At 45.8% G+C, this 23,233-nt stretch overlaps 1 protein-coding gene across 1 annotated transcript in view; it reads right to left on the reverse strand.

Moving 5' to 3' along the window:
* GPC3 (glypican 3) overlaps positions 1-22,247 on the reverse strand; it is a 145,966-nt gene extending 123,719 nt beyond the window's left edge. Inside the window, exons 1-2 of the mRNA XM_017814180.1 lie at positions 22,088-22,247; positions 12,956-13,117 (exon numbers count right to left, since the gene is read on the reverse strand). Of these exons, the coding sequence (XP_017669669.1) occupies positions 12,956-13,117; positions 22,088-22,247 (322 nt within the window). The remainder of the gene's footprint in view (positions 1-12,955; positions 13,118-22,087) is intronic.
* Between the last annotated feature and the right edge of the window lie 986 nt (positions 22,248-23,233).

Raw genomic sequence — 23,233 nt, forward strand, 5'->3', positions numbered from 1 at the left:
AACTGTGATCAGCAACGTTACTGACAGAATTGAGCAGTGGTTTGTCCACAAAAGGGTGACATCAGGCTCAGTTTGGGCTCCTGACACCTAAGAGAGGCTCAATTCTTTTTAAAAATATAGTTGCATCTTTCCTTCGTTCTCTTATTCCATTTCTTCTCCTCTCCTCTGAGCACGTTAAAGAACTCTAAACATTTTCTGGCACGTTCATAATAGTCAGGTCCTTGAACAGGTGATCATTTCTCAGCCTCTAAACTAAGTTCTCTTGCTAGATTAGTCCCCAAAGAGTTTAAAAAATGGTACTGAAATGCCTTCCAAGGAAAAATATCCACACTTGCCTTAATTTGCTCACACTGACTCCTGCAGCATAATAAACATGAATAAAGGAGAGGCATAGCCATTTACGGGATTGAAACAAAAATTTTCATTATAAATGCAGCAGCAAATAAGTAATAAACTCAAACTTATGAAAGATTAGTTTATGACTATGGTTTCTTTTGTTCATCTGTTACACAGACTGATTACAGGAAGAATAAAACAGCAACATGGGCACTTGAGAAAGTGTGCAGGACCACAGCAGATATTGCTCACACAGATCCAGCTGAGAGAAGGTGACACATTCCTAACATCATACATACAGAGGATAAAAAACCCTCTCACATTCCACAAGAAAACTCACTTTAACTACAGCTTTGAGTCGCTTCCAAATCTCTGAATGAATGATCACACTTCAGAACAGCACAAGAGCTTTCTGCAAGAGACATTTAGATTAAACATTATAACAGATTACAGGCAGAGCTGGTAGCCCTGCATATTACAGTTGCCTAATGCTTCTGATCTTTAGACCCTGTTCCTACTTACCTATAATTTTGCCAAGCTCCAGCCATCTGGACTGCAACTTCGCGTGCCTTTTGTCTGCCTCAGGCAAATTTTAATTTCAGCCAAAATGGTTCGACTGCTTCTGAGAACAAGGCAGAGAGGAAAGATTTATCTTTTCTTTTTTGCCTACAGTAAGAAATCCCGCTGACCTTTTCTTTAATTAGCTAAAGCATTTCTCAGATTTTGAAACAGAACTCAACTTTTGACAGGATTTTGTTCAAGTCTGTATAAACATGAACACTTTGGTCACAGTTTAAGGGTTCAGTCAAGTTTGGGGTTTTTTTCCTCTATCTGCAGGTACATACCCAGATCCAGCTCACTTTTGCTTTGAGGGAAGGGGGAGAGAATATGAGTTGATTTTTTTTTTATAATTTCAGTCTTGAAACCTCCTGCTTTTTAAAACAGAGCCCAGGTTTTGGTACATTATTGCTCTTTCTTTATTAACTTGAAGACAAAGTGGAAATACATGGAAGCTGGACACTGGTCCTCCAGCTCCTTGCCTTGCCAGCTCCAGAAGTCAAAAGATGTAGAATGTACAAAGTTAATGTTAACCAAAGAGTCTGTACCCAAACCCAAGACCTACAACTTGAATATCTATTGTTATATGCAGTGAACACAAACTAAAAAGGTCTTAATTAGGCTCCTTCTGAATTCCAGATTTTCTATCTGTAGAAAAAATCATGCTACTTACTCAGCTGAACTTGATGAAACAGCATTACAATGTTCACATGTAATTGAAAAACATTGAAGAGTTTTGTCTTTAAGTGGCATTTTAAAGTACTAAAAAACAGACATCAAACAACAAGGAGGAACAAAACTCATTAAGGGAAATTCATTCAGTGCCCTTACACAAGGGAATAAGCTTGTGGAAAAACACACATGATGCTATAATTAAAGGTTGTATTCTAATGCACAGGACACGAGAAACCAAATTGAGGTTGCAGAGATCGCCTGGTTTGTTCATAACCTTCATAAACTTTTCACCCTCAATAATGTCCTCCTGATGTAGTTTTCTGAACACAATTTTGTGATCTAGCTGTTGGTGTGGGACAAATCCAGGAGAACCAATGCGCATCTGAAGAGGTTATTTTCTCCCAGATCTGTATCTTCAAGATGCATTTCAGGACCAAATATTTACTTACTAGTGAGTTTAATTATTTTTCATGCTTAGGGCACAGTGAAGCATCACAAGCTAGACAAAGAAATGGGTTTCAAGCTAGATCCAGTTCAAACTCTGCCTTCTCATTTGATGTGAAGCATTTACTTTTATTTAACAGTAGTAATGCAGTGCACTTTAGAGAGCATCTTCAAGGTAAAAATCTATGCAACCTAGTAAAAAATAGCATTATACTGTCCATTAGTTAAAGAAGTAAATTCTGAACCACATCCCTTCGAAAATGAACCATTTCCTCAAATGTCAAATGCATTGTTTACTCCTCACTGATAGCAAAATGTGATGTACAGGGTTACTAATATAATTTCCAGGCCGTTATCTAAACAAACAGCCTATGAACGAAGGAAGAGAGGGGAAAAAGCAGCTTATCACCTCCATCTTTAAAGTTGCTGCAAATTCCAACACAGAAGTGCCATCTCTCAGCAAACACAGAGGAGTTACTCAGTATGGAAACATACCTTTAATCTTTCTCCAGAAATCAAAAGCTCATTCCCAAGGACAATGAAGGCTCCATCAGCACAAGTGCTCTTCAAGGCAGACCTTTCCCCCTTTTCAAGGCTACCCATTTAAAAGCAGGCACTCTCTTCATTTATTACAGTGCTGCAGCTCACACAAGTTGCAGTAAGCCTGTGACCTCCCGGTCCCTGCAATGTGTGGTTTCCTCTCCGTGCAAGATGACAGAAGCATCTCAGCCCAATCTTGGGTCCCACCCTCAGTGGGCAGCTGCCATAGGAACCCAGCACAGCTGAGCAGATGTGACCTACAGCAAGCCAGGTGCTGGTCTGCTCCTTTAGGCACCTGCAGAGTCTCCAGTGTTCAGCCCACAGGCATCCTCCTCCACTTATCCCCCATTTACCCCTGGGCAGAGGGTAAAGCCCAGCACACAGCTCACCAAGCAGCCACGCCGTCCTCCTGCAGGACCACAGGCAAAAGTAACCACCCCTCCTCCTAATCTCACCTAAAACCAGCCCCTGGGACAGCCACAGGTCAGTCTCACACGTGCTGCTCCCGTGTATCCGTGTCAGTGCTTTGGCAGATCCAGCTGTGGTTTCCTACACGTGAGAACTGCCCCTGCACAGTCTGACGGCCAAACACCATCATCCCCCTCCAAACAGCACACAGAGCTCCTCTGCAAAGACAGGGAGGACCACTAGTCACCACCCTGCCTTCCACAGGAGGCTGAACAGAAGACCACCATTGCTGCTGGGCTCTTGCTATTCCCTCAGCCAAAAAAAAAAAGTCTGTGTTTTCAATGTTTCTTACTGACATACCAACAGCAGAGGCCAACTCCTTATGACTGAAGTGCTTGCTGTGAGCAGAAATGCTGTTCAAGAGATTCAGCACTCTTCTGGTCATTTTTCTCTTTAGACAACATTTTAATTTTTATTTTTTTTAATGTCTTATCTACACAAGAGGATGCCTAACTGCAGAACCACCCACCAGCTGTGCATCCCAACCCCAATTCCACCCTGGTGAGGGGGGCAATGCCTTACACCACGCGTGAAAATCCTTCTCAGGCCACCTCAGAGGCCTCCATCCAGCTCTCCCTAAGTACATAATAATTCCCAAAGGTCTCATAAGAAGGTCAGTCATGGCTGTGCAGCCGGACATCAGAGACCGAGCACTCCCCTGACAAATGACAGCATAAATAACAATCTTAAAAGCCTTGTCCAGAGGGAAGTTGTGCACCTAAATCAGGCAGTGCAGATTTCCCCAGTACAAATGGTAGCTCTCACCCTGCTGTGATCTTGGCTGGCACTCTCATCTGAAGGACCAGGGATACTATTTTCTTCCATTTAAAGAACTATTTGGAATTTATGAGCCAATATTTAAGAACAGTTGATAGCTCACTTACATGGGAGACTCAAGCAGATTGAAATAATATCATAATTAAAAGGCAGTAAAACCATGTGTGTCATTTCAATATAATTCCTCGGAAATTCAGTAGCAATTTGATTTTATTTTTTTAATGAGATAGATTTGAGAGCATGCATCGATCTGATTAGCCTTCACATTCTTTTCTCCTTTTAGTGTGAGCCAACCTCCTTACATGGATTACTAGGCCTATTTAATTTCCTTTCTCTAAAAAAAAAGAACATCATTTTTCACTGTGATCATAATAGGAATTTGACCAATACAAATATGCTGCATTACTGCAATCTGTTAGTCACCAATTTCCTTCAAAGAGAGTGAATTCCAAAGCTGTGAGCTGTAATCCTAGAGGCAGCCTTACTGTTCTCTGCTGCTTTTAAAATTGCTTATTTATGACACTCAATCATAGATTTTCTGACATGAAGATGACAAATTTGGGAAGAGCTAATCAGCAACAGAATTCATTTGCAATTGATCTACACAACTCTTTGTTTTGCCTTATCTCAGAGGGTTGGCTTTTTTAATCTTCACTTTCTAACCAACAGGTTTATGTGATTTTTTTTCCCCCAAGCACACATTTAGATGATTTTTTTTCCAATTAAGTTTGGGTGGGTTTTTTTTTTTAATATTAGCAGATTAAATATGCAGTGCTTCCTACATCTAATCTATCATAGAAGATGCATTAATTCCTAGATGCAATACTTCATGGAAATGGATTTACTTTCACACATCAGAATTTTCTCTTGTCTCCTGTGCAGCTCTGGCTGCCACGTGCAAACCCACGTGTCCACCTCTGACCCACTAGCATGACATGGGACAAATGGGCTCAGTCCAGCACCCATCAAAAACACCCAAAGAGGTCCAGCTGCAGTGCACACTGCAGCAACTGCAGATTCAATCTAACACTGCTAAATCCAGTGTCAAAAGTTGTTGAGCTCATTGCATAAATACACCCTGAAGTATTTTCCTTTGCTGGTCAAGGTATCACCATCCTGCTAACATCACTTTCTGGCACTAAAACAGAGGGGGGGGTGGGGAAAGTAATTTCATCACATTGGTCATTAATTTCTATTTTGTAGCAGTTTTGAACTAATCTACAATGCAAAGCAGAGCTGAAAACATTCTCAGGTGTGCTGCAACTATTGTATTGTTGTTCTCCACTGGGGTGAGCACTGCCCACCCTGGGCACCAGTGAAGCAAATGCCATCCCTTCCCAAACATCACTAAGTTGGAGATCTTTCCAGTTGCTTATTGGGATCTGTCTCCAAGATGCACTTGGGTCATATTCCTCTGCAGCCAACATGCAAGAGCTTAAATTTCTAAAGCAAAGCTTCTCGTACATCCACATGAATCACCATCCATTGGAATCACTATCCCTGGAAGTATTAAAAACCGTGTAGATGTGGCACTTGGGGACATGGTTTAATGGTGGGCTGGGCAGTGCTGGGGTAATGGTTGGACTCAATGAACTTAAAGATCTTTTCCAACCTAAATGATTCTGTGATTCTTATAACACCTGCACTCCAAGGGCTGCAGGTAGACACAGCACCATGTACAGCATCCCAGTGTACCTGGATGAAAGGGGTTTTCCAGGTAACATCTCTCCTAGGCACATCAGTCTCAACCAGGCACAGTCCAGCCTACATCCCCTTCACAGCAGGAGAAAAACCTAAACCCAAACATTTAGATACTGTTGCCACAGAAACAAAACACAAGGAAGATCCCACATCCCCCAGCGTCTCTGCACCATCCCTGCCAGATGTATCTGCTTTACTTTCTAATGAGCAGTACACACCACAAACCTGCCACGCTCATTTCGTTGATATCAAAAGGGATGCAGAAAGCTGTGTCTCTTCTGGGCTGAGGGAATAAAGCCAATTTCAAACTACTGCAGTTGAGTAATGAAAAATTAGACCAAGATGCTACTATGGCTTTTTGAACATTTTAGGGATAAAGTCTGAAGCTTGAAAACTGGATTGTCAGTGCCTCCAGCATGTCCAAAAGTTACACAGGTTTCTACATACCAGATAATCCAAGAGGCACTGCCAGCTATACACGCTCGTGAGGAAAGCTGTCATCTGCCCTCACTGTTTGAGTGGTGTTTTTCACAGATTAATATACTTTCATAGTAGAATGAAAGATTATAAATTGCTAAAATTGATTTCACATCAGCAATGAAGTCAGAGTGAGTAACACACCTGAGGTGACCCAGTCTGCTCAGGGGAACATGAAACCACAGTGTATTGACAGTTTAATTGGCTCAGCAAGAGTTCATTTCCCTCAGATGAAATGCGCCATTGGCCATTTTATCGCTATATCTTATTGCTGCTTTAAAAGTGAAGCAGATGACAATCTAGCAAAATGTTTTCATTACAGAGACAGCCCCTGTCTTTATTGCTTGGTGCTGCCTTCCTTCCCCCTTTCCTCCCCAGCAACTGCAAACTAGCTCTTGTTTGCATTTTAAGCGCTTTGCAGGATGAGAATGCCTCTATATATCCTTTCAGGACAAGTGATGGAAGATGCTGCTGTGCCCATTTCTGTACTGGAACTACAAAGGAGAAAACACAAAAATTCAATGGCATCAAGCAGTTCTATAAATACCACATTCAAGGGTAACATGACATTTATATCACCTTACTGCAAGCTAAAAAGATGTCATTTGACTGCTTTATAGCATTAGGAGGCATTTAAAGAATGTTAGTACTTGAACTATCAAAAGACGATAACTTAGAGCTCAAAAGGTAATTACAAAAAACAGCCCACTTGTGGAAGCAGGAGACTCAAAGAAACACCAGAGCCCTCATTCCCTGGTTATCTCACAACTCACACTCTGACAGGGAATGCAGGCAGAGGATCGTGTTTTCCCAGCGTGGCTCAGAGCAGATGGGACAGAGGCAACCACCACATGGACAACAAGGAGCTACAGGAGATGCCACAGGCATCCCAGCAAGGCCACAGTGCTCCTGCAGATGCCTAGTACAGACACTTTCCCATCCAAAAGGTCCACATCCCCTGCCCTTCCCAGGGAACAGCCCCAGGGTGCCCACAGTCAATGCCTCCCTTGCCCCTCAGAAGCAGGAAAGCACCATCAGAGCTGGCAGGGAACAGTACCCTGGCAGCAGAACACACAGGAATTCAGGAATTCCTCTGCACACTTTGAAATGGGGACCCCTAAGCCCAGACACCAAGTGCAGTGCTTAAAAACTGCTGAAGCAGCACACAGACAGTTACAAAAAGCCCCTCATTAACCTCCAAGCCTCATTTCATTGATGAGAGAAGGGCATCAGCAGTGTTTAACTGGAGGGGAAAAACACACAGGCAGAACACAGGGAGGGACCTCAACCACACATGACTCCCCAAGGCTGCACCCTTCAAGCCATAAAGGCCCCAAAAGCAGAGAGTGGGGGGCCAGAGACATCTCCTACCACACACTTTACTCTCCCATGGACATGCCAGAGAGTTGCTGCTACCCCTCTGCAAAGGGCATAGTGAAGAATCTTCCTACAGCAGTCAACCAGTGGGATATCCCCCATGGGGTCTCTCTGCATGGAAATGCAGGTGGGAGCACGAGGGGCTGTCAGTGTGGGGATGTACTGCAAGTAAGGATGCAGGGAAACAGCAGCAAGAGCCAACAAGCTCCCTCCTGCAAGGAGGAACCCCAGAGACACATGGCAAGTACTCCATCAGTTGTGAGCGAGGGCTGTGCAAAACACACCGGGATGTTGGAAGACAAAGGGAAGTGGGAATATCTCAGGGTCAGCATCACAAGGAGCATTGAGAGGCTCCTCACACGCCAGCACTGTGCTGGCATTGAAACTTCAGGCAGTGAGAGGAAGAAACAAAAGCAAAACTAAACATATTTCAAAATCTCCCTTCCCGGTAGCATGCACTGTCATGCAATACTTCCAAAGCCATGGTTTATGTGGCTCAGGAGGGCAGTTTCATGCCCTAACTCCTGCATGATGGATTTTACAATTTGTTAAAGAAACTCATCAATCCTCAGCAGTCATTTTTAATGCCCAGAGCCTCCACAAACTCCTGCATTTTGCTGATCCCCCAATTTCAAATCATTTGAAATTGCTGCTACTATTACAGCTCTGCTCCTAAAGCTAAGCATTATGGCACACTCCAGACTTCTAGCTTCGTATGCTGGTGTAATAAACAGATTAACTGTGATTTATGAACAATAAGTTCTAGTTATTTGAAAGGAAACATTACCTCCCTAGACCAATTCTGACAACCAGAGATCTCTCATTATGCAGACAGCTCTTTCCACCTACCTGTAATCATCGGTTTAGCACATCGTTATCAACCTGGGAAATGGTTCGCCATAGTTTTTCACTACAAACTTTGTGCATCCAAAGCATCTGGCAGGAAGCACCACCAAAGGCAGAGTACCAGCCTGAATTGACCCAGTGAGACAATTCCTATTTTAAATACACATAAATAATTAAAAAAAAGAAAAGATTAAAGCGCCAACAAAACAAGAAGCTGTCAGAGAGAAGGGCCATCACAGGCACCTGGAGATAGGTGCATCACAGAAGGATGCAGCAAGACTTCAGTTAGCAGAGGACTAATTAGGAAGAGGAATGATAAAATGATACAGAGATCTGCTTGTGGTGCTTATTTACTTGTAAAGTCTAATAATATTTTTAATATTCTTTTTCAAAAAATGGGTTCTTTATTTAAGTCCACTCTAAAATGTCAGTTTAATATTTTACAAGCCCACAAGCAGGAGTTCACATTTTCACACGCACTTTTCACCTGCAGCTACTAAACTGACCACCCCACTTATGATGCCTTTGAGTACTGCTGGGAATCATTTTATACACTTATTCATCATAATCACATTCCTCCTGTTTAGAAAAGCTGTGAAACCCTGATCACTGGTTAGACACCTAAGCTCATGCACACACCACAGCTGTGACCTGTTGGTGCCCAGGGCACCTCTCCCCTCTGCAGGGCTGGTTCACCTCCAAGACCTCCTGAGTCCCAGCACCTCTCACCTTCACATCCAGAAATAGTTATTAACTTTCCAAGCCAGAGACTTCTCCCACTCGCCCCACACCACCTCCTCTCTCCCCACACTGCAAGGGCAATGGTCTGCAGAACAATGCAGTGCTGAAGTCCATGCAAGGCTCACCTGAAAGACCTTCCTGAATTATCAAACTTAATTGGCTTAAAGACGCTGTCCCAAAAGATAAGAGCTGAGCTCAGCAGCGCTGGTATCAATGGACCCTTCTCGGTGATTAATGTGCAACAGCTCCCAACACACGGCCCCTCTCTTCTCACCTAACTGCCACGTGCATCTTGGACTTACCCGTGCAAGGCATAATTAGCAAGGATAAAATTCTTCATATGCTTAAACCTCTTTAATAGAATAAAAGAAATCTCAGCTGCCTCACCTTGACTCTAAAGTAGTAACAGCCACTTGTGAAAAATGAAAAGCCTTGAAGGATTTGGAATAAGAAACTTGGAGAGACAATCGCTAATCTTTTATCTTCCAGACTTCAAGCAGAATCAAGTTCTTCAAAGAAAACCCAATAAAGCCCAGACATTTTCATCATAACAAAATAAATAATTCAGTCATACTTTAGAGGACTCAAACATTAGGATTGGCTATTTGATATATTTGTGGCTTAGGTGCCTCTAAACTGATTAAAGATAACCTGATAGAAGCTTGCAATGTCAAAACTGCCTTCAATCCTGACAGATATAAATGGATAGTGTAAATAACTATAAATAACCAGAATGGCTGCATTTATGCCTAATGGAGGATTTACAGCCTCCCGAGCTGCCTGGTAGGACTGAGAGTTACAGCTCTGCCTTTATCCAACTGCAGCACACAAGGGGAGATGAACTGATATCCTCCCCACACCACCTGCCCTGCCAGAACCACCCAGGGCTCAGCTCCAGAAGGGACAAGGAACAGGATTCTCCCACAAATAAGAGAATACCATACATATACAGGCAAGTTTGTCGGTATTGATTTATCATGGTCTTCCTAGAAACTACTCTGGAACACATCCCAAACACACCTCAAATCTCTGTAGCCCCTGCAAGTTTCTCCCAACACAGCTGTTGTTATCTTCCAGCTGCCACTTGCAGAAAGTATGGTAGGAAGCTGCTGGTTGCTGAGAGCCCAAACAGGGAGGTGCACATGTGGGCAGATGTATCCACCAGCATGGATACACCACATGAAAGTGAAAAAACTGCCTGCAAAATAATCCTAGAGTAAAATTTAACTGCAGTTGAGGCAGCCACAATCCATTTTAGCACTGTCAAATGCAGCAAGTTTCCAAAAAATTAAATCACTACTTAAATCATCTTCATAATTTTAAAAAGTGCCTGCAAGATAAGACCAGGAGCTAATTGTTCCATTTAAATTTAGTGAAGAGAGGACTTTTTTGGTTGGGATTTTTCCTTCTTAACTTCAATAAAAAAAAGCCCAAGGGTCTAAAACTAATAATCTAATAAACTTTGCTAAGTGAACATTGTAACAGATAGGCCTGGATGAGATTTCCTGTAAATGCCAGACAATTTCCCTTGATTTTTATCAGCAGAGATGCTGCTCTAGCTTCACCAGGAAGAAATTAAATTTGGTGCAAAATAATAACATCTGGGTGAGATTTTGTTTGTCAGACTAGCAGTTCCTTTAGATGCCAGACTAAAAAGGTTGAAATAAACTCTGAAGGATTTCACATTTGTGGTTTTTATATGAGTGGTTTATGTGTTTCCATACCAACACACTTCCCCACTCTCCAGAGTGGTGCAATTATCCATCCTCTGTGCTGGGTCCCCAGATTGGTACCAGGGTCTGACCCAATGCAAGACACAGAGAGAGCTCTCTGCCCTGCCAGAGCACACCTCCAAGCTGGCATTGCTTGGAGATATCCCACTCCTGCAGTCCCAGTTCCCAAAGCAACAGCATATCTGTCCCCAGCTTCGAGCAGGACCTGCGGGAGGTGCTCAGGCACCACAGGCTCCTCTTCCCTGGCCACTCCAGTATTCCTGACAGTATTCCAGGCAGCTGTCCCAGCACATACCTTGGAAACATGGGAGGATGCAAACAGCATGTGGAGTTTGATTTGGGACACTACACACCTCAGCACCAGCTCCTTTAGAGATGACTTGAGATAGAAGCCTGTCCCCTACAGTGCCCAGAACAACTCAGACCATGTGTTGGGTGAAAGCACAATTTCTACAGCTGGAACAGCCTCTGGCACTGCAGCCATCAAAATACTCTTAAGCAGCAATCAAAAGATCAACCTATTTTAAAAAGAGTTCTTCTACAGATTTTCAGACTGATTTTAAAGATAACAATGGTAAATAATGTTCAAACCCTAATGAATTGCCCTTCCAAGTCCAAAACACTTTATACAAGATAATTAAAGTAAGTATCTCAATGGTTCCAGCTAGAATTCTTCTTCTTCAATGGGATTGAAAACGATTTTTAGTCACAAGCTTTTTTATAAGCAGAAGTGGTCAGAAACTGTTCAATTGAAAGCTTTTTTTCCCCACCACCAAGAATGGCAATTCTGTATATCAAGGCTTCTCAGAATAACATCAGCTTCAAAATCCCTGCACAGGTCTCTGGGCCAGGATGGAAATATAAAAAACAGGAAGAAAAAACAAACAAACAACAAAACAAACAAAACACAAACAACAAAACAAACAAACAAACAACAAAACAAACAAACAAACAAAACAAACAAACAAAAAAAAACCCCAACAACAAGGGATTCAGCTCTCTCCAGAAGAGGCAGAAAGTTCAAAGCCAGAGCACCCCACTGCTATGCACAACCTGCAGTACCACAGGGTGTCATTCCCACACACAATAAAAACTAATGTTGCAGTTTTTGTCAAATGGGAGGAAGGCAGACACTTTGTATTCCAGCCAAGTTATTCACCATTTCTGAAGCTGGTCTGCATTTCCAATGCCTAGGAAACCAATCTCTCATTAGTTTTACTCCATTCTGGTTCTTAGAATTGGAACTTAATGGTCACTACATTAAGAAGTACTGAGAGGAAAAATACGCTCTTATCTCTTCAGCAATTTATTTGATCTTACATTGAGAAAAACAACACATTAGACTTCATCAGGCAGTTGTGGCCCAGAACAGAGCTTTGCCATGATCTCACAGGCTTCAGCAGGCCTTGAGTCCTGCTATTAGTGAGACATAAACAGAAATAAATCAATTATTCTGCAAAAATATCATCATGAAGGAAAAAAAAACGCTTGATTGCCCATGATTTCCTCTTTAAATACAGGCAAAAGCACCATGAATACAGAATGACAGAACCTTAACAGGCCACCACTCAACAAACAAGTCATCATTTCACCGCACATAAACCATGGAGGGAATAAGTTTTGCTTGTGTAAAGGCCTTAAAAAGAATGATTGCAGATTTAAGTGGTACAAACTAGTGTGCATCCACACTAAAAAATATTCAAAGATCCATTTTGCAAACAAACAGAAAAAAACATCCTAAAAAAACATCACATTATCATTAGAAAGAGAGATGCCACAGACAGCAGGGCATCAGGTTACCAAGCACTCAAACACTAGAGCACCAGGAACCAGTTTGTAAATAAGGCAGCCTCTGCCCACCTTTCTATGGAATAACCAACTTTGTTGTGTGAGGGGTAATAAACCCCATACACAGTTGAATCAGATCTTACCAAGCAGACAACCAGATCATATAACTTCAACCTGTATTTTGGGACTGTCAGAATCAAGATGGTACTTGTTTAGAGATTTTAATTCTTGGAGAAGTGAGTTTTTGATTAATTTTTAAATTTGCACTTCAAGAAGTTTAGACTTTACATTTACATTTGCTGTTGCAGCTGCAGGAATATTTAGGACAAGCCCTGCAGAGCAACCATATACCAAACCAGGTGTATTGTTAATCTTAACTAAGGATATATACAAAAATATGAAAACAAGTGAACAGAAAGCTTCCAGCCACCTGTGCTTCCAACTGCCAGGTGCTGAAGAAGAGGAGGAGAAGCACTGGCTCCCCCAGCACTCACCTTGGAAGACAGCAGCGTTCTGGATGACAAGGAACTTCAGCTCCATGCTGGCAGACTGCAGGAGCTGCTCCATGTTCAGACGGGCTGTTGCCTGGTACTTCTCCTCCATCTTCCTCGAGCAGCATGTGGAGCCCTTTGGGATACATACCTGCAGATCAGTCCCTGGAGAGACATAAGAGCAGAAAACTGGCATTAGGACGTGGATTGCTGGCAGTGAAGAGGAAACCAATTCCATACATCAGTATTGCTGCAATTACTGCTTGGGCAAATTGATGACGTTTCTGCAATTTGTCCTGAGCAAGCAGCCTGGCCAAAGGAGAGGACTGATAAGGCAGAGCCAGGATTGCTGAGCAATAGCCCCTAAGAGCTGTGTTTGCCTGCCAGCACACTGCTTGCTTTAGCTCCCACACACTCCACCCATTGATGGGCTGGTGCCGAGCAGAGCAATCCTGAGCACTGCCCTGCTGTCTCCCAGGCACTCCGGTAAGGAGCCACGGGCAGACAGAAAAGACTGGAGGTGGAAAACGAGACAGGATTTGAGGCTGCAGATTTGCAATGAATAGAGCAACAAACATAGTACATCAAGGAGGGTACGACTGTAATTTGCATAAAGACTTAAAACTAGTTCAAAACATAATAGTGTGATTTACCTGCAATTTCCATCCTTTTGCATCCCCAGCAACAATAACAGAAGGACACAACAATAATGATTTACTTGGCTTTTTACTGCTGCGTTTTAAATTGTACATATCTGAGTCCTCCCACCAATTCCCTCATCCCATCCTTCCTCCATTGCAACAGGCAAAGCCCAAGGTCCACCACTTCAGTTGTGGAATCCCGCTGCAGAAAGACAGATCCTGAGGGATGCACTGAGCACTGCACAGGGAAAAAGTCTCCTCATCAGATGTGCTACTGCACAGACAGCACCTTCACCCATTCACCAGGATGGGACAAAAGCCAGGGGACAAAGGCCAGGAGGACATCACTTGCTCTGGTACCTGCAGCTGTAACTCTTAGCACTGATCAGTGAAGTTAAATGTTTTTTGACATTCCCAGAGCACTTACTCATGGAGGAAGTAGGCAATTTTAGGAAAGGTGTTGTTAGCTAAAAATAAATAAAATCTAGAAAAATAATTAGAAATCTTTCTGGGCTCAGACAACAAAAGATGAAACAGAAGAGACGGAAGTAGCAGAAACGAAAAGTCTCATTTTTGATCAACTTTCAAGAGCAAACTGAGGCCCCACAAATACAAGCAGAGCAACAAGCTCATATCAAGCCCTCCCCATGCAAAAGATGTCTAATCTGACGCTGCTGTTAGAAACTCAAACAGCAAGCAACAACTCCTTTAAAAACAGCTATCCAGGGTCAGAGAGCAGCCAGGACCTCACATTTCAGTGTCTATCACCCAAACTGCATTGTGCCCAGAACAGGAGTAGCTCCCTGCTAGGCTCAGCCCTGTCCAGAACTGGGATTAGGAAGCATTCTCCAAGCCAGTGACCAACGGCCCAGAGTGAAGGCTCCTCACACCTCTCAGCCCTCACTCTGCCTTCCTGTTTGCTATAGAGGTTTTTTCCTTAATAGAAGCAAGTTTGGTGATTTACATCTTTGCTCTCAAAGGGTTACACATCCTTCTAGGTTCCCCTCTTCTCTCCTTCTTAAGAGTCTTTTACCACATCCACTCTCTCCCTAATTACTAGAAAGTGTCAAAAGTCACTTCTGCAAGTGTAATCTAGAAGAACAGGATTAATATTAATGTCAGTTCAATCGTGTAACTCCTGAAGAAGAGTCATGCACAGTGCCAAGGGAAAACCAGCTGTCAGGGCTCAGAAGCAGCGACAGCAGAAACCTCCTCCCCCCAGTCCCATCCCTTCCACCAGCACAGCCTTGGAAAAGAAACATGAAATGCTTCATCTGCAACATGCATCGCACGTGGGGAAAGGAGATTAAACCAGTGCAGGTCCTGCTGTCACTAAAAAAAAAAAAACACAAACCCAAAACACATGGCAAAGGGGGAAGAGGGATCCACACCCCCATCCTGGCTCCATCGTTCCCTGCTGCCTCAGTTTCTCCTTCTGCAAAGCAGGATGCACAGCAAAAACTCCATCCTCGAGCCCTCTGACACAGAACCAGCACCACTGACATCTAAAACTCGAGTCTCAGCAGTTCTTGAACTCACCCACTCCAGAGGAGCACAGCGACAGGTATTTCATGCACTGAAAAAATAACAGGGACCAAAAAGCCACGTAACAGCAGGACACTGCGTTAATGAGAGGAGCAGTTGTGTAACATCGAGTTCCAGAGGTTTTTTTAAAGTCAAGCCCAAGTCAATTTACGCCGCAAAAAGGCTTAGCATGGTCCTTTTAACGCTACAATACAGCCATAAATTTCTTTTTAATATAAAGCTTATTTCCTCCTACATTTATTATATTAGGACACATTTCAAATTATCTAAAAAAAAAAGCCTTCAGTGATTAATGGAAATACCAATGTAGAAAAATCTGAGAGCTGGCAATTAAGAGGCCTGTGCAAGTTAAAGCCAGGGATAGGAAGCAGCAAAGGTCACCTACTCATGTCCCATCCTTCTTTTTAGCAATTAAGGCAATTTCTCCCCTTAAATGGATTTTTATTTTTATGCAGTAAAAAGACACATGCTGTACCAGAGCAATCACAGAGGAGGAGGAAAAAGCCCAGGAATTAACTCTGACAGCTTAAAACATTTTACAGAGATAGTCAACTAACACCAGTGACCAGAAACCACGGTAAATGCAACAGGTTAACACAGGCAGAACAGGCTCTTATAAGGTACCAGGGACAAAGTCCTTCTTGGCACAATATTGCTACAGAGGGACAGGGAATGGGGGCCGGACTCCCATCTGCCAGTTATTTTTTGTGTGTGGCTCTCCCAGATGGTGAGCTGGCTCAAACAGACCCATCTGCAAGTCCCCATAGTAAGGGCAGGTTTTAATGTCGGTCCCCCAGGAGCCATTAACCCACCCCGCTGACCCCAGCCCCAGCAGACACTGATGAAAAAGGGATAGAGCTTTTTAACCTGCAAATGTGTTGGGGGTTCATTCGTCCCATTGCTTGAAGGAGCCTTTTCTGCACTCCCCAAGGTGCAGCATCCCCCAAGAGACCCAGATCCTACACCCCAAGGGTTGGGGGCTATGCAAACCAGGGGTGCTGCAGAAATGTGGTGGATGCAAAGACACGAACGCCTGGAAACAGCAAGCCCACGGACCAGACATGAGCAATAAATGAATTAAAGTGCCACACGTTTCTGGCTCCAAAAAATGCCTGGAGAAGGTCCTGTGAGTCATCAAATCCTACCCCTGACTCCCAATCCACCCCCTCTCAGCATTTTATCTAACACAAACACCTCCGGCTTGTGAGATAGCAGAGCCCATTCCGCTGCCTAATGGCCCTTACTGTTAAGACTGTTTTTATCTCCCAACCTACACAACCCCTTTTTCTTAAGGTTTCAAGTCATTACACCTCATAATGCCAGTCTCAGCCCTTGCAAACAACCTTCTCCTTTTGCTATAAATCATTACAAACTCATTTTCAGAAAGAAAGTGTCCCACGAATTACTGCAACGGTTTTATTCAATTGCATTTGGATGCTCAAATACCAATCTTTGCAAGATTAGTGAGACGATGAGAAGCTAAGCACAGGAGCCTGACCCTCTGACACCCACCTCCCATGGATGAGAAGGTGCTGGATGTAGCCTCTTCCATGGGTGCAGGAACACCAGGCACCGTCAGAGCTGTGCCATTTATGCCATCTTGGGGAACAGCAGTGTAAATGCTCCAATAATTTTGCATATACTCCCAGCTGACAGAAATAAACTCTAGAGCTGCAGTAATTTCAGTAGCACCCTGCCTCTTCCTCCTCCTTACACAGTGAATTTGTACTGAAGACTGGGCAGCAGTGAATTTAAAGCGTTACATTTGACTTTGATGTACAATTATCCCCGCAGATAGGTGGTTAGCACAGCAGAAGTGAAAATAATTTCAGTGGATTAAATGTCAAAGAAAAAACCCCTGAGAACATCTATGGGCAGTTGTGAACTCCTTCACGAGGCTGAAGGATTTCCCTTTGATTTTAAGCATCCCAGGATAGCTTCAACCCTGTCATCAGACACAGGCAGACAAGTCATGCTTTCCACTGGGCACATAAGCCTTCCCACCCAGATCCAATGGCAACTTAAATCAGATTAACATTCCCCCCCGAATTTACCCCAGGCATCGCCAAAATAAGAACCCACCCCTGCTTAACATTACATTCCTGCAGCCTCCTCCCCATGAGGGGTGGGCTCTGCTACCCTGTGCAGCAGCACCTTCGCCTTCTGCAGTCTGGAAATGTCAGAGGGCCTCCTCCCACCCTCTTAGCTCAACAATTTGTTAATATCACCGACAAGAAAGATGCTGTTTTGGGTCAATTTTCCTCCTCCAATTGTTCTACAGTCAGCATCATGCTTTAAATAGATAAAAGCAGTGATTCAACATTTAAATATAGTGGATTTCCCCCCAGCTATTTCAATAGTTTTTATTAAAAACCTTCTTTTAAATTATGTTGTGCATCTGTCAGTGGCTTTTAGTGCTCAGTATTTGGGGGGGAAAGCAAATGCAACTGTTTAGAACCCAGGTTAAGTGCTGATCTTTTAAAACCTAATTAAAGAGATATAAATTATAAACCAGCCTCATTCAATAGGTGATTAAAGTTGGAACAGTATGGGTACTACATGGGTATTTATTACTGCTTAATTATCCTTTATTTTCCATTCCATTTTGTGTTTCACAAGGCCATCTGACTCTCGATTCCTCCCCAGGTCTTGCAATGTCGGCCAGATGATTCTCATGCAAATCTAATACTCTATAAAACCACATCTTTTAAAAGAAGTTAGAGAAAAATAGGGTTCACAGAGTAAAAGTTTCCTCCTAACAAATGTACAAATGTATTAACAATACTGCCATCAAAAGCAGGGAGTTAATTTGTGGGCACCCACTCACCAAACACACTTGTTACAGTCACATGCACACAAATCCTACAGCCATTCCAGAGACTGGGAAGAACACTGTTCAGGATGTTGTTAAAGTTAACCCCTGGGAAAAAAAAATAAAATTAATGATCTCACTATAAAACCACTGCCTGGGGAGGTTACTAAATTTTAGGGTTCTGCTCTTGCTCTCTTAACTATCAAGAGAGCAACTTGCAGGCCTGAAATAATTAAGAACAGAAAACTCAATTATCTAGTAAACTAAGCTCTTAAACCACTGTGCTAAGCTAAATGGAAAGGCTGCACAGGGAGGAGCATCATTAGTCCCACTCAGGAAAAACAGAATAAAAGAGCAGGAGTACAAAGGGAACCAGCTCACAAGCAAAGGCGCATTGAGACCAGTGGGAAGAGTTGGGATTTTTAATTTTTAAACTGTACGTTGGCACACAGCAGCTGCCAGAAATAAAAGAGAGAAGAAAGCTTGACACACTCAGCCAGCCAGTTGTAAAGCTTTACACCTCAAGTCCAAAAGCAAAAGGCTAATCTCCTACTTTCTTAGGGTGAATCCATATTTGTTTCCATCAAAGAAAATTAACAAAAAGCTGGAAATTGCATCTTGCCATGGGAGAAGGAAAACAGAGCCACCATCAGATATTTCTGTCAAGATAAATATTCCTCAGCTTTCCTTCATCCCAGGGCAGAGACATCCATCCCCTCTACCCACATGCATCAGCACAATTACCTGGAACATGACCGCCAACACAAAGAAACCCAAATGGCAAAGAGGAGAGAAAAACAGACCAGGAGAAATGGAAATTCAAGCTACTGTTTATATATGAGAAATTACGCAGGGAAAAGAACAAATGGAGGAAGAAAATCAACACGGGCAACATATGAAAGAAAGAACGTGAAGCAACCCCAGGGCAGAACCACAGGCTGACTCAGGAGCTGGCATTAAGTCTCACATTCAGAAAACCCTAAGAAAACCACTCTCCCATCACCCTGCCTTCGCTTTTCTCCAGCACAGGACCTCTGATCCAGCTCCAGTTAAGCTGTTGCCATGAATTACATCCTCCCACCCCTCCAAACACTCAGACACAGCTGACAGTAGTTAGGTCATGATACTGCCCACCTCCAAGTATTCCAAAGCTGCTCCAGAGCTCAAAAAGGAACAGAGACCAAGCTTCTCACTGCCTGATGCACGCCTTCAGCAAGAATTACTCCCAGAACATCAATACTGCTCATGAAACAGCATGACACTTCCCTTATATTTATGAGAATTGCCCTTTTTTTTTGTTGTTTTTTAATTAGAAGTGTGGTCTCTGGCTCCTTCAGAGCTCTCCTACAGAGAGTGCTGTGACAATGTCCCCCCAGCCCACGCACCACTGATCCAGTAAAATGGAGCCATGGGACATTTCTCCTGCATGTGTTGCAACTCAGCAGTGTTTCCTCTACTTACTCCTTCAGCCACAACTGCTCATAATGCAAAATGGGGGCTTCCAGAAGGCATTGTTTTCTGTTCATGTCCAAAAAAAAAAAAAATCCACATTTTACATAAATTGTTTAACCCTCAGTTTCTCCAGGGAGATATGATCCATAGGCAGAGGTTCTCAGAATTGATTCCGTGGTGATTTGTGGCTGGAAACTCCAAAATTTTTTTTTAATTGACAGATGTATGAAGGGAAGAAAAGCAATAAACAGATGCATGGAAAATAGTCCTTGAGTGATGCTCCTCTATTACAGAGATTTATGCAGCTGCTACTAGGAGAAGCAAGTGCTCTGAAGTGTAATTACTACACAAAGTCATGCAAGATGGGCCAGATCCAAGGTATAAGCAAGCAGTCGTTGCTTTAATTATGATCAAGTTTATGTACTTAGGCAAATGTAAAATCCACTTTCGATTTGATATGTGGGAACTTTATCATCATAACAAGCTGGAAGCATTCACTTGAAACACCAGCCCTGCTACGAGATATTGATCCAGCTACCCACAGGCTCTGTAGAGTGGCAAAGGGCTCCTCACTCCTCCTGATTATCACGGATGCAGCTGGGGCTCCCAGGGGAGAAAGAGCACAACTGAGCAACTCCAGCAACCTGAACCCTGCCAGTGAGGGAAGATACCAGGACAAAACACCCACTGCAATCACAGCCAGGCCAGGATGGAGGATGCTATCAGTTTCTGGTGCAGGACCCAATACAGCAGCCTCAGCAGCCCCTCAACACTCACAGCACAGCCTCCGATGGGATTCATCCTACAGGGACCTGCCCACCCGTCCATCACCTCCCTGGAGTGTGTAAAAACATACTCCAACCAAGTTACCTAGGAATCAAAGGAAGGATTTCACTGACTTTAAAAGAAATGTCTTCCCTTGCTTCTGTGATTACAAACAAACTACAGAATTTGTAATTTCAGTGGTGATAAGAGCAGCTCTTTCCATCCCCTGCAACTCTCCATGCAAACATTTCACTGGAAAGTGTTACCAGTGCCACTTCCTTACTGACTAGGAGACCAAGGTCCTGCAGGATGGAGAGGAGATAAGCTGCTCCTACAGCTGGTCTGAAGGGCACATTAAGTGTCAAAAGTTATATGGGAAGGGCACGTAAGGAAAGGAAGGGATAGGGAAGGTACACTCTCACCAGGACTTACACCTAAACTCTCCTTCGAGCTCTCACAGCTGTTGGTAAGATGAGGCATTGCTACAGTCCTACAGACCAAAAGACTTCGGGTTTGCACCAGCAGCCACAAGACCTTGCAGTCCCAGGCCTGGGCATTCTGCTTCCCTCCCTTTCCTCTCCAGCGCTGCAGCAGTTCACTGCTGAAGCAACTCTTGTGTGACAACAAATGCAAAAAACGTAACTCAACACGTCGTTATTAAAAGCAGCTACTGCTGGCGATGATCTCATTGCACCTCCCCTCCCTGTCACGTTTGCCTGTTATCTTTTCCTTCTCATACTTTGATCATAAGGTTTTCAGAGCAGGCGTTCTCCTGTGTATTGAACCCAAGCAGGAGCACCCGAGCTCTCCAGGCAGCTCCATAACGCAGCCATCAAAACTGATCGGCTTGTGGACACACACTCCCAGCACACAGCCACCCACCTGGAGCAGCCGACGCTCCCTAGCTCCCAAAAAGCTGCAAAAGAAACCTTTAAAAGACAGGGAATTCAAGTGTTTCACTTGCATTTTAAAATAGGTATGAGGCAAATACACCAAAAGCAGCCTTGCAGGGCGTTGGTGGGGAGGTTTGGTGCGGTACCACCCAGGCAGCCACCTGTAATGGGAACTGCAGAGCAGAGTAACACCTCGCCCAGATCCTTCACAGCCTCCCACTGTGCCCTCGCACCCCGCATGGCACCCGCACAGCTCGGGGAACGCCGCGCTCCCTCCTTCCAGCCCCATCCTCTAGAGCTGCGGCAGCCCCCGGGCTCAGGCTGGGATGAGGGTTTGGATGCTCTTGGAATGGCTTTACAGAGCGGGATTGCCCTAGGACCCTGGCACAACGCGACACACTATGGAAAACGGCTCTGGCGGAGAGGAAAACGGGACCTGTGGAGACACGACGGGTGCGTGGAGCCTCTGCTCACTGGCAGGGACATTGCGGTCTCCCGGGGACCTCGCACCGGACCCCCGACAGCAGCGAGGACGGGGACAAGGGGCGGCTGGTTCTGCGGGCAGCGCTGCAGCTCTGCCTCACTGGAAGACCCCCTGAGCAAACCGAGTGCAATAAAGACCCGCTCATTCAGCGGGTTCCCACTCCACACGTAACCAGAGCCTCCGTGTTATCCCCGCGTCCGAAGCGCGGAGCCCGGCGGCCGCCGGCACCGAGCAATTCCCCGCGGGCGGTGGGAGAGCGGGTAGCCCGCACCCGGCTCCGCAGCGTCCCGCAGCCGCGCAGCGACCCTCCCCTGCGGCCCCGGCTCGGGGCGGCTGCAGCCGCTTCGCCCCGCACCCGAGCGGCCCCGGGCACCGGCGGGCACCGGCGGGCTCCGGCGGGCACCGGCGACCTCCGGCGGGCACCGGCGACCTCCGGCGGGCACCGGCGACCTCCGGCGGGCACCGGCGACCTCCGGCGGGCACCGGCGACCTCCGGCGGGGGGATGGCGGCCGGCCGGACGCCACGGGGCAGGGCGGTCTCACCTGGCACGGGGCTCTCGGGCACCCACTTGGCTCCGGGCTGCAGCACCTGGAAGGCGGCCCGGACCGAGCGGCAGGCGGCTTCCCCCGCCGGCTGCGCGGCCCCCGGGACACCGAGCAGCGCCGCCGCCAGCAGCAGCAGCGCTCCGCCGCTCCCCGACATCCTCCCGGGGCACCGGGGCGCTCCTCTACGCGCTGCCAGCGGGCATTCCCGCCGTGCCGGGATGCGCCGGGAGCAGCCGGAGCTCAGCCCCGCGCCTCGCGCGGCGCTCCCGGGGAGCCCGTCCCGGCTCCGCGCGCACCGTCCCGCCCCGCCCACCGCGCCCCGATTGGCCCCCGCCCCGCCCGGCCCCGAACGTGATTGGTGCTCGCCCCCCTTCTCCCGCCAAAGTCGCCCCGCGCGCGGCACTGCCCCGGCGCTGATTGGCCCCCGCGGGGAGGCCCCGCCCCCGGCACGCGCCACACCTGTCCCGCGCCGCACCTGTGCGGGCACCGACAATCGCGATCCCCGTCCCCGTCCCCATCCCCGTCCACATCCCCATCCCCGTCCACATCCCCATCCCCATCCGCATGCCGGCACTGCTGCTGGCGGGTGCGCAGCCCCTCACCGCTGCTCCCTCGCTCGCTGCCCGCGCGGTGCAGCCCCCGCGCCGCCCCACGCGCGCACCTGGTGTGGGATGCGGGATGCGCGGTCCCTCGTTTGCACATGTTTGCACGAGTGCGTAGTGCTGCACCGTGAGTGAACAGAGCGTCTCTTAAGCCCTCACCATCTCCCGTTTGAGCTGCAAGGAAGAGCGAAGTTCCGCACGCCACACCACCCCCTTTTCTTAAGGCGAAAGGACGGAGCAGGATTCACCTGGAAACTCTGCCGTGACAGCAGAGTAGTGCTGAGTGCAGGGCCCCCGGGGCAGCACTGAAGCCTGGATAACCCGGTCTCTGAGGGGTCTAGGGGTGCCACGGGTCTGGGGTGCAGTTGGGTGAACAATGGACAAATCACACTGGAAATAGGCAGCTGTACATGAGCAGATTGTATTTTTCCAGCAAGACCATTTCTGCACCAATTTCCAGATGGAGCTGTTGGAAATGCCTCACTCACTGAGCTATAGTTCCCCCAGGGTCCTGGCAGCAAGGACGCAGGGACCCTCACTG

Source organism: Lepidothrix coronata, unplaced genomic scaffold, assembly GCF_001604755.1.
Source record: "Lepidothrix coronata isolate B3197 unplaced genomic scaffold, Lepidothrix_coronata-1.0 Scaffold2, whole genome shotgun sequence".
Taxonomy (NCBI): Eukaryota; Metazoa; Chordata; class Aves; order Passeriformes; family Pipridae; genus Lepidothrix; species Lepidothrix coronata.